The sequence below is a fragment of the Zeus faber genome (assembly GCF_960531495.2).
Source record: "Zeus faber genome assembly, chromosome: 1".
In the NCBI taxonomy this organism is placed as follows: Eukaryota; Metazoa; Chordata; class Actinopteri; order Zeiformes; family Zeidae; genus Zeus; species Zeus faber.
The window spans coordinates 4,099,604-4,111,924 of record NC_137193.1 but is presented as its reverse complement, the minus strand read 5'-3'; the positions used below and the strand labels follow the sequence as shown (position 1 = coordinate 4,111,924).

The following is a 12,321-nucleotide window of genomic DNA, read 5'->3' as shown; positions in this document are numbered from 1 at the left end:
GCACGGTGTTTTCGTTGTTTGTATTCAGTTAAATAAATCCACAAAAAAAACTAATCAAACCATTCGTTCTTTAAAATCAGATATGTATATAGTGATTGTATGAGAAATACAGAACATATGTTCCGTTCCAAAACATGTATATTTTTCATTAAATAAAGGCAGGAATATCCCGTATACATGAGCGGCTTCACGTTTTGAACCACTGCTCCCCCGGTGGACAGATAAAGCGTTGCCACCGCTTTTCCACAAATGCAGCTTGGGGGTGTTCCCAGGTGCCGGCGCGAAACGACATCATTGCACGGGTAAGCCATGCTCCAATCACAGATCTGCCCGGTCCCCGTCATGTTCCAGCTGCCCTCGTCAACCTGCTCCCGCTGTTCCCGTGCGTAGGGGCGTTTGACAAATCAAAGTTCTGATGTGCTCGTTCCGCCCGGTAACAGCGGTGATGCGGAACAATTTGGGATGAACATGGACGTGCGGGAAATGATCGGAGACGTCACTTAAATTAAAAAAAAAATTAAAACTGTCACCAAACAGTTGTTTTTCGGAGGGTCGTTTTTGATTGCCAACTCCCATAAAAAACGACTTTTCAAAGTGCAAATATTAAAAAACATCAGCACAGGACCATCCGTCATTTACATAATAATAATAATAATAATAATAATTAGAAGAAGAAGAAGAGGAAGAAGAAGAAGAAGAGGAAGAGGAAGACAAATTGATATTTTCAGGGTTTTCTGTGGATGTCGGCAGTGGGGCGGGTCTTGGTGCGGAGCAGCTCTGCCACTGGCCGACTGCTGCCCTGGTAGAAGTCCAGTCCGGTGATCCACTCCACGTCGCGGACTCGTGCTTGGTGGAACCACATCAGGTCCTCCACCCAAGAGGACTCGCTCTCTGAGCTCTGTCAGCGGGAAAGGGTGGAGGAAGGGTGGAGTTGGTCAGAGTTCAATTCATACAACCCAAAAGGACACGAGCCACCAGGTGATTATATACCTGTCCGACTGAATATACCTGTCTAACTTACCATATATCTGTCTAACGTACTATATACAGTACCTGTCTAATGTACCTGACTTCATCATTAAGGGAATCCAAGAGGCTTCCACGGCCTTGATGATGCTCGCTCAAACGCCCAAATGCACGTCCTCATCATCTTCCTCGACAGGCGCCGACGCGGCCTCCAAACGCCGACCGGGGCCACGGAGTTCACACTCGAGTGCATAAAGTCTGTACGCCAGCTCCGCCCGCGCGTTATCACCCGGAGCTGCCGATCACGAGAGCAGCGTCGAAATGGCCGAGGTGTCGCCCTTTGGTGAACACGTGTCAAAAAGGAAGTTCGTTTTTCTAAAATATGGGACGTGTTTAACACGGCTACTTGGTCCCTTGGCTCCTCGCTTCCTCGGTTTCAAAACCCGGTTTCTGGCACCGTTCACACTTGGCATTAAAACGCGTCTCTGGTGATCCGATCACAAGTGGACAGCTCTAAGTGTAGGTGCGAGTGCCCCCCGAGACGCATCGAGATCCGGTCGCTCGGACCACATTGGGGAGTGGTCTGGGCCACATATGGCCACATTCTTTCAGTGTGTACTGGGGCCACACTGAAGGAGCGCCTCCTCGACTGACATCCTCTGCGTAAGCCAAAGTACGTACTACTACTACTACTACCAAAAAAAAAATCCAGTTTTTGCCAAATTGAGTCCCATAACAATGGAAATGGATGCGGCACGGGAGGGCGTTTTTGTTTTGTTCGATTAGGAAACGAAGGAAAAGAAATAGGCCTGCATCCAAAATAAAAACACACTGTTTTTATTGGTTTTGTCCGGAGACAGGGAACGGGGACGGGTGGACCGGAGATCGCTCTCTCTCCGTTACGCAATCCACCGCCCTGATCCGAGGCAGAACGGGACGGTCTCTTAGTTGGGTTCAAAATGCTCATTTCATACAAGTAGAAATGAACGAAAACAAATGGATCTCAAATAAAAACACAGGAAGACCGGAAAGAGAAAAAAATAAGCTCCACTCCAGTTCTCCGAGTAAGGTTCATGTTTTTCCATTTTCCGTACCAATTGAGATCCGATCGCTCAGACCAGACGCCAACAAACCAGCTCAGACTTCCAGGAAGAAGCTGAGGACACCAAATACTGAGTGGTTACTGGAGACGCCATTTAATGGCAGCTGAAAATGCAACCTTTGTCTCGGATTGATATCTGATCCCACGTGAATTCCAAAGTCGGCTCACACCGAATCCAACAAAAGCCAACAATGAATCAGAAGTCCTTTCGCTTCTACGGAAAATTCGGAATCCACCCTCAGTAAGCCCCGGCCCATCTGCGGCGCCAAGATTTCTGCGCCCAATCGAGGCGAAAACTCATTTATTTTATGATTGATACTGGGCTTAAAATATAAAAGAAAATAGGTTACATGGATGAAATAATAATGTTTGAAGTCACTATATCCACTGTCTTTTTTTTTTTTTTATAAAAAATAAATAAAAATAAAATAAAATAAATAAATATGTAAATATATATATATATACATATAGTGTTTATATATATAAACACTATATCCCTTTTTTTTTTATAATAATTGGGAGAAGGAGGCTGAGGATGGAGCTGCTGATCCGCTGTGGCCGCCCCTAACGGGAGCAGCCCAAAGCAGAAGAGGAAGTAGAAGAAGAATATATGTATAAATAAAAGCCCCACTCTATCCACTATCAACAGTTCTCTTTCTATATGAATATTCTATATTGATATGTGAAGCCAGGCGGCGTGGGGGTGGGGGCTCACCCTGCAGCTCTCCGAGTTGTCGGCGCGGTGCGGCAGCAGGAAGCACAGCGGCTGCAGCTCGCCGGCGCAGGCGTCCGCGGCCTGCGACGCGTTCCTGCAGCTCGTCACCACCACGAAGAAGTGCGTCGGGACCGGGATGCGCGTCCCGGCGACAAAACTGGGGAAGCGAGGTATATATATGTTTATATTTATTTTATCTTTGTGTGATTATGTCTCATATTGGCTCTTTGAGAGCAGTTGGAAAGCACAACATTGTTTTTATTTTCATTTCAATTACACTCAAATATAATTGAAATACCTTTAAAATGATTCACTGGGGCTGTTTTTGCCTTGATCTCATTTAAAGGCATTTCAATTCCATTTAGAATAAGTTTTTTGTTCTTTTTGCATCAAACATCATGACAGTGTTCATGTGAGGGGTTCAGTGTACATCAGCTGTACTTTCTATATATATATATAAATATATATACTGTATATATATATATATATATATATATCATATAAATATAATATGATATTAATTTGCCGTACTGCTGGATCTGGTGGGGGGCGTCGAACCTCCCGTCGTAGTTGTAGTCGAACACGGGACCCGACACCACGTTTGCGCCGTTGAACTGCCAGGCGAAGCGCTTGAGCAGGTTCCCATGGAGGTAGTCCCAAATTCCTGAGGGTGGAGGAGATTGGTTAATTGTTGTCTGTCAGCTGACAGGTGAGAGGATCTGTGGGCACCGGCTCAGGTGACTCATCACACCTTGTTTTGATCGGTTTCATAGTTTCGGTCACAACCCCGACCGGGTGTGGTGGTAAAGAGAGGATGAGAGGAGGAGAAAGGAGAGGAAAGGAGAAGAGGAGAAGAGAGGTGAAAGGAGGGGAGGAGGAGAGGAGGTAATGCATCCAGGGGTGGTGGTAATGCACCCAGGGGTGGTGGTAATGCACCCAGGGGTGGTGGTAATGCATCTAGGGGTGGTGGTAATGCACCCAGGGTGGTGGTAATGCACCCAGGGATGGTGGTTATGCACCCAGGGGTGGTGGTAATGCACCCAGGGGTGGTGGTTATGCACCCAGGGGTGGTGGTTATGCATCAAGGGGTGGTGGTAATGCATTCAGGGGTGGTGGTTATGCATCCAGGGGTGGTGGTAATACATCCAGGGGTGGTGGTAATGCATCCAGGTGATTCAAGATTCTAGATTCAAGATACAAGAGGTTTATTCGTCACATACATATACGTACTTTCATACATGTACATACTTTCATACATATTTGCAGTGAAATGTCTTTGCAACGCACCTGGAGATAGTTATTAAACCGAACATAATATCTAACCTAGTTCCTACCTAGCAACTAACTGAAACTAACTGATTCCTAAAAGGCAATGAAGTCAGTGAATAGAATTATATAAATAAAACCAAATAAAATAAAATAACTCAAGAAAGTAAGACAGAATGGGGGAAAGAAATATAGATGTAGGGAATATAGTTATGTATATGGGATAGGCTATTTGTATATACAGATATGTGCAGTAAAGTACGACACAGCAATACAGTAACACCGAACAGAACAGCAATGCAACACAGTATGCAGTAACCCAGAACAGTGCTACAGTATGCAGTACAGTATGCTACATACAGTACAGTAAGGCAGTGTAAGTGTCTCAGTACTTTCTGTTCGGACCCCTGGTGAGGTCAGCGTTGACAGTTCTTATGGTTTGCAGGAAGAAACTCTGGCCGTTTCTCAATACCAAGTACGCAAAGTCTAGACTTGCGGACTTGGTAGTTCAGACTTGGCAAGTTGGACTGGGGAGTACAGGCTCCCGGGGATGGGAGGACGCAGGACGGTCATTCTGCCAAATGCATTGTGGGATACTTTTGTGTCCCAAGTCCACACAAGTCACCATAGATGCATCCTCCATAAAATGGGCGGAGCAAGTCCACATCCTGGCATTTGGACTGGACTGGGCTTGATGCGTACTTTGAATTGGAACAGTACTTGGGCTGCGACTGATGACGTTTCACAAGTACACAAGTACACAAGTACACACAAGTACACAAGTACAGACAAGAACACAAGTACAGACAAGAACACAAGTACAGACAAGAACACGAGTACACACAAGAACACGAGTACAGACAAGAGCCCAAGTACAGACAAGAACGCAGATTGAGAAAGGGCCTCTATCTCAGTCTCTGTTCTCGCTGTGTGGCTGTGGAGGCTCTTGCTCGACCGCAGCAGCTGGAACAGTCCGTTGTGGTGGTGGTGAGGATCCTTCATGACGCTGCGGGCTCTGCTACTACACGTTCTGGTGTATGAGTCCTGCAGGGAGGGGAGGGTGGTTCCAGTGGTGCGTTGGGGCCCACCTGTGCCGAGTCGCCGGGTCGCCCCAGTCGTCTCCGCCGAGTTCACGTGGTTCCTCCCTCGCACCTCACTCAATCCCCCGATGCTTTCGGGATGTTCCTGTCGTTCGCTGCCGGCACAGTGGTGTCGCTCCTTCCCCAGGAGAACTCGCAGCCCCGTCCGCCTGCATTCACTTTGCAAAGCGGTTCCGCCCGCCGCCGCGGCCCGAGAGGGACAAATGAATAAAGAAGTGATGAGGTCCTGCGATGCGGACTCTGCTCATGCGTGGAGGGAGCTTACACCCCTCGGGAAACAAGAGACACCCGCACACTCTGTGACTGTGATTCGTCGGGTCGAATTTAGAAACCGCTGCCCGGGCTGCTCAGCTCCAGGTTGTTTCGAGGGTTGGCGTCTGCTCGGATTGGCTCCAGCACCTCACGGAAGCCTCAGCATGAATGGAGAAAGGAGGTGAAGATGGGGAGGAGCAGAGGGGGTCGGGGGCTGGAAGTGACGCTTGGAGAGGTGGAAGGCAGAGAAGGAGGTGGGGAAGGAGGTGGGGAAGGAAGTGGGGAAGGAGGTGGGACTCACTCTTGAACTGGGGGAACATGGGAACGACATTGCTCATGAGCAAGGCATCGAACTGCTGCTCCGACGAAGAGTTGACGTCTGCACACAGAAAATACACACACACACACGCACACACAGAACGATGTTTGGGGGACATCGACTTCAACAGACGTTAATGTTTAAATGCGGCTTCAAGGATGTTTTACAAACATATCTTTAATGTATTTATTTCAATTTCATTTTTTTTTTATGCTGAAATCAGTTATTTTTAAATAAATAAGTGATCTCTCTCTCTTTTTATAATTATGAATGATTATAATTATTTTGTATTATTTTTTTTATCTAATTATAAGCAAAAATATGACATTGAATGACAAACAAATATTAATATAATAATAATAAAAAATATAATAATAATAATAATAAAAAATATAATAATAATAATAATAATAATAATAATAATAATAATAATAATAATAATACATTTAATTCAATTGTCTCCACTTGGAAACCTTTTGTTTTGTGAGGTTTGCCAACGTGTCTGGGTTTTATGTGACCCGTCATCTGTTAAGCTCGTCATCTGGTTGCTGCGCTGATGCAAATGTTAATAGGGGAGCGACCAGCTGCAGAGGAAATCCAGTTTATCATGGATGATGCATTACGGGATGCAGTGGAACCCCTGAGAGGCTCCCGGACCTCTTCTCTCCTTGACCCCTGAGGACACACCTCCCTCTCTCTCTCTCCCTCTCTCTGTCTCTCCCATGGTTTGGTTATTTCAGAGCGCCCTCTACCAGTTGTAAGTGGGAAGGACAGGGCTGAGACAGGGCTTCATAGCTGACAACATAACTCCATGGCAGTGGTTTGTCAATCCTTTCTCCGTCAAGGACCCTCAGTTTGAACTATATAGCTTAACTATTGCTTATTCTGCTGGGGATGTCCTGGAACCTCCTGAAGGACCTCCCTGGGATCTCCTTGGGACCCCATGTTGAGAACCTCTACCACCAACCATGAATCTTCAGTTGTTTCCAGCTTCTGGAGAAGTTGAAGGTGAAGTGAAGGTCCAAATACTCAACCCTCAATTAAACAACAAGGACCTTTCTAGGACTGAGTAGGACCTTTCTAGTACTGTAAGGACTTTTCTAGTACTGTTAGGACCTTTCTAGGACTGGGTAGGACCTTTCTAGTACTGTTAGGACATTTTTTGTACTGTTAGTACCTTTTTCTAGGACTGGATAAGACCTTTCCGGACCTTTCTAGGACTGGGTATGACCTTTCTAGTACTATTAGGACCTTTCTAGGATTGGATAAGACCTTTATAAGAACTTTCTAGTCCTGGGTTGGCCTTTCTAGTACTGTTAGGACCTTTCTAGTACTGTTAGGACATTTCTAGGACTGTTAGGACATTTCTAGGACTGGATAAGACCTTCCTCAGCCTGAGCAACAACTTTCAAGGAATGGTTAAGACCTTTCTAATACTGGGTAGGACCTTGCTAGGACTGGATATAACCTTCCTAATACTGTTTAGACCTTTCTGGGACTGGGTAAGACCTTTCTCGGACCTTTCTGGGACGGGGTAAGACCTTTCTAGTACTGTTAGGACATTTCTAAGATTGGAAAAGACCTTTCTAGGACCTTTCGGGGACTGGGTAAGACCTTTCTAGGACCTTTCTGGGACGGGGTAAGACCTTTCTAGTACCGTTAGGACCTTTCTAGTACTGGGTAAGACCTCTGTAGTACTGGGAAGGGCCTTGCTAGGACTGGATGCAACTGCTCTAGGACTGGGCAGGATCTTTCTAATCCTGGGTCAGACCTTTTTAGCCTTCTTGTTCTGAGCTTTTCTGCTCTTTACTGCTGGTGGAACGCCTGCTTCTTTGACTCTCTGTTCAGCTCTCACCCTTCCTGGCCATTCTCATCTGACCTGTTTGGGACCGTTCTGAGTTTGTTTTGATGGGACATGAGAGGGAAACACTTCAGGGTTTCTGTGGTTTCCCAGTGTCGAGCTGAGGCCTGTTCCACCAATGAGGCACAAGAGGTTGTCATGGAAACAGAGTATTGATAGTAACAGTTAAGTTTATAAGACGGACACAGTGATGGTGTATACGTGTTTATGTGTGTGTGTGTGTGTGTGTGTGTGTGTGTGTGTGTGTGTGTGTGTGTGTGTGTGTGTGTGTGCGTGTGTGTGTGTGTGTGTGTGTGCGTGTGTGTACTTGGGGGGTAGAGGAAGCCGGTGGTCAGGTTCTGGGTGTGTGACGCTTGGAGCCGGTGTGCAGGGAATTGGTTGCATCTTGGAGTGTGTTTGGCAGGAAGTCTCACGTCAGCTCTGAGGCAGGACGGCAACACGCCTGGCAGCGGGTCCAAGTTCACCTACAGCACATGAATGCCCCAAAACACAGCCTGAACATAGCAGGAACACACCTCAAAACACCCCGAAACACACCAGGAAAACACCCAACACCCAAAACAAACAAAACCCCATACACACCCCAAACACACTAGATGCACATCCCAAATACACCCGAAACCTCCCCCATACACACCCCCAATGCACCCCGTAAACACACCCCAAACACACTAGATACACATCCAAAATACATCCGAAACCTCCCCCATACACACTCCAAATGCACCCCGTGAACACACCCCAAACACAACAAAAAAACAGCCCATACACGACATGAATACATTCCAAACACACCACAAACACACCAGAATGTGTCACACCTGCCCAGCCGGCTCCCCTGTGGTTTTCTTTGATTTTCCCCTTTTTCTGTTTTTGTGTGAACGTGAGTGTTTGGTGTTTTTTTCTGTGTCTGTCTGTCTCTCACACACAGCAGTAACAAAACCCATAAACACCCAAATTATTATTATTATTATCATTTTAATTATTACATTTCACTGCATATATGTATGAAAGTATGTATATGTATGTGACAAATAAAAATCTTGAATCTTGAATCTTGAATTACACCTGAAACATACCCCAAACACTCTCCAAACACAGATCTACGTACAGTATGTACCTTTGTCCCCAAATGGCATAAAACTGTACGGTACTGTGTGTGAATGCCTGTGGGTGTCTACCGGCTTGTCCAGGGTGAAGGAGCTCCACAGTGGCATCAGGAGGTCTTGGCTGAAGCCGCTGACGAAGCCGCTGTGCAGCAGCAAACAGTACGACACCGCCTCCTGCAGCAGTTTGGGGCGGCCAAACGGAGTGTGCGTCTCCATGGCTGCGGCCGCTGAAAGTAAACACAGGAACCGGACCGGCGTCGGGGCACTCAAAAATCAGACTCCACAAAAATAATATTTAACTTTAACCTTGCTGAGAAGTGTCTACGCAGCTGCGGAGCTCAGGGTGGGGGGTCTTCGGGGCCCTCTCCGCTGCTTGGAGGCGCCAAAACATAATATCAAACTTATACACCAGAACCAACTGGGATAAGTCCTGTACACTCTCCGGTGGACACACCCTTACACACCCTTACACACCCTTACACACACACACACACACACACACACACACACACGCACACCCGTGGGGACTCCTTTTGGAGTAGTGATCAGTTGTTTATAGACCCAAACATGGTAAAAAGTCTGCCAAAAAGGGGGGTTGGTGGTGGTTCTGTGCTCTGGTCATCCTACAGCTTGTCCACAGGACAGAGTTGTTGCAGCAGTTGTTGATGATTTAATAATGAATAAAGAGCTGCATTGCAGGTGGAGGAGTTGAACTCCACTTGCAGACTAACTCTGTCCTAGATGCAATGGAACAAATTGTCTGTGTTGTATGTCAGGCAAGCTGACAGCACAGGGTAAATATAATAAATAAATAAATTAATTTAAAAAGAAACCCTGCTGAGAAAAATCATTTTTTTTTTAAATTTCACATTTAATTAAAAATCTATTTTTTTTTTATTATATATAATATTTTTAGTGAAAAAAATAAAAGACAACATTTTATATAAAAAAAATCATTTTGAAATCTGTTCGCTGACCCCCAGGGTCCCGTGGAGGGCCAAATTATGGATATATTTTTGGTGAAAAAAATGATTTAGAAAAAAACAAAAGATTAAATGCAACAACTTATTAAAAAAACATCCAATCCCTTCCTAACCCTTTCACTTCAGGAATCTAAAGACGTGACAATTTAAAGGCGCAACTCATGTTATTTTTCCTTGAAATATGGTTTGAGCTTTCAAGAGATACTTTGACAAAGTGAGCATCATGGAAATGGAATTCTAATTAGAATAGTTTTGTTTTCATTGGTTGACTGGTCCCAGTAAACCCAATGCTATTAGACCAGACCAGTGACCAATGAATGGGCGTCTCGGCTGCTTTACCTTCTCCTGCCGTCAGATTCAGACGACTGTTTATGGAAGTTCCGTTCTACAGGATGGACACAGAAACACAACGTTTAGCAGGACATTCATAGCATCACTGAAGGGGCCTCAAAAGCATCACTCAATCTGAGAAAAGGAAAGGACTTCTTTTACTTCTTGGGAAGTCGATCCCCATTATCATGTTGACTCTGTCGTCGTCATTGGAATGTCGAGCAGGTACAAGTTCAGGCGAACAAAGCCATTCGTACAACAAAAGTAACTCTTGTCAACTTACCCTGAGCTTTATCCCAAAGTGCATTCAGGATAAAATGTGTGTTCACAAACTATAGGGAGGTTATGGTGGTTGGCCCCTAGAACCACCCATGTAGGCCTTTTAGTTGTGGAGGTATTACTGATGTGTCGTTTGAGACAAAGAGGTCCGTGGTGAAAGTTTTTTAGTGAGGTGCATGTAATAGTACGATAAGTACTTAAAGACTTGAAGTTTACTGGTGTAGAATGTTCCATCGACAACCTTCAGTCTCACTCGAAAAGCTGTGACTAGGGCCTAACCCTTTGCAGTTGCAGTTTTCAGGGTCAGGGTTGTCGGGATGAATTTGACGACAAATTCTCGCTGTGCGTAAAATCTTTTACTGGCCGAAGAAAAACATGTTTTAATAATAAGTTTAGCCTTTGATACGTCGAGTCACTTGTTGAGACGCAAACCACCAGAAGAAATCTGCAGGTGCAGACTCCAAGGTCAAACCATACCATTTCCTCAAACTCGGCACAAGGTTTTTATTCAGGGTTTTTGGAAGGCTAGAGTGAATGTTTTTCTAGCGAAAAGGGCTGAGAACAAAAGACATTGAGAGAACCTGTTCCACCCCTGACAGGAGATTTGTACCTCAGCTCAGGAATGTTCCAGGCAAGAGATCAGTGTTGCTTGCGTTTTCAGTGTTCCGCATCAGCAGATTGATTCCCTGCTCACCAACGGCAGCAGAGCCGTACTCATTGTGTTATAACCTCGAAACTAAAGTTTAAATTTGAGCTTACTTTGGAACCATCCATTACACTACTTTTGTTTCAACTGCCCGCAGCTATGCTAGCCTTTCCATAGAAACACCAGATAAAAGTCGAGCTCTAGTGCTGAGGTTGCTGTGTAGTGTATCACTGCTCGTATTGTAATATTGCAACTTGGACTACTGGATTGACTCTGTACATTTCACTGCTATTTGCTGATCTGCCAACAAGCTTGTGTTCCAGACACACCCCCTATTCAGGTAAGTCCTCTCTTATGTGGGCGTGCTCTTAGCCAGGTGCAACCCTAATCACACGAGCAGCTGTATTCTATCACCTATTTATGGTCCTGCCCTTGAAGCGTTAGCTTCAAGCGTTGGCCCATTTGTAGTCGCTCTCGTGTGAAGACGCACGTCTACCTCTGCACGTCAACCGAAGCAAGGACACCGAACAAGGCAAACCTGCCTTCTTTTTCTCACTCCATACAAAATGTGCTACTACCGCATCCCTACAACTTCAAGGTCACCCAGAAAGCCTCGTTATACCATACGCCGATGCAATCCGGGTAACCTCAGGTCCCTGCAGCAAACATCTTCTGCAAAGACCTCCTTCTCTGTTGGCTTGTGGAATTGTCGATCTGCAGTTAACAAGGCAGACTTCATTTCTGGTCATGCCAACCAACTCTCCTTAGAGCTCCTTGCTCTCACTGAGACATGGATTAAACCGGAAGATAGCGCAACCCCGGCTGCACTCTCCACTAACTACTCATTCTCCCACACATCCAGACCATCTGGCCGTGGTGGTGGGACTGGCCTGCTAATTTCCAACACATGGAAATTTAATCCACTGCTGCCTTTAAACAACTTTGCCTCCTTTGAATATCACGCCGTCTTGGTGACTGCTCCGGTGAAAGCCTATGTGGTCGTCATCTACCGTCCACCAGGACAACTAGGTGACTTCCTACATGAGCTTGACACCCTGCTGTCATCAATCCCTGAGCACGAGTGTCCCATGCTCGTCCTCGGAGACATGAACATCCACTTGGACAGTGCGAGCTCGGCTGACTTCCTGTCTTTGGTTCGCTCGTTCGACCTAAGACAGATCCCGACTCCACCGACTCACAAGGCTGGCAAAGAGCTTGATCTCATTCTTGCTCGGAGCTGTACCACCGACAACCTATGGGTCACTCCTCTTCATCTCTCTGACCACTTCTTCATCCACTTCAATGTCCAGCTACCAAAACAACCCCCCACCTCCCCACCCATGGTTACTATCCGCAGCAATTTCCGCAACTTGTCTCCCACCCACTTCTCCTC

At 45.9% G+C, this 12,321-nt stretch overlaps 1 protein-coding gene across 1 annotated transcript in view; it reads right to left on the bottom strand.

Annotated features, from left to right (window-relative positions):
- Nucleotides 1-724: 724 nt before the first annotated feature.
- Nucleotides 725-12,321, bottom strand: part of LOC307242090 (venom phosphodiesterase 1) — a gene marked incomplete at both ends in the record, with an annotated part of 56,401 nt that continues 44,804 nt past the window's right edge. The window contains 7 exons of the mRNA XM_080016425.1: nucleotides 725-898; nucleotides 2,784-2,940; nucleotides 3,315-3,447; nucleotides 5,703-5,780; nucleotides 7,889-8,045; nucleotides 8,763-8,917; nucleotides 10,013-10,058. Coding sequence (XP_079872551.1) covers nucleotides 725-898; nucleotides 2,784-2,940; nucleotides 3,315-3,447; nucleotides 5,703-5,780; nucleotides 7,889-8,045; nucleotides 8,763-8,917; nucleotides 10,013-10,058 — 900 coding nt within the window. The remainder of the gene's footprint in view (nucleotides 899-2,783; nucleotides 2,941-3,314; nucleotides 3,448-5,702; nucleotides 5,781-7,888; nucleotides 8,046-8,762; nucleotides 8,918-10,012; nucleotides 10,059-12,321) is intronic.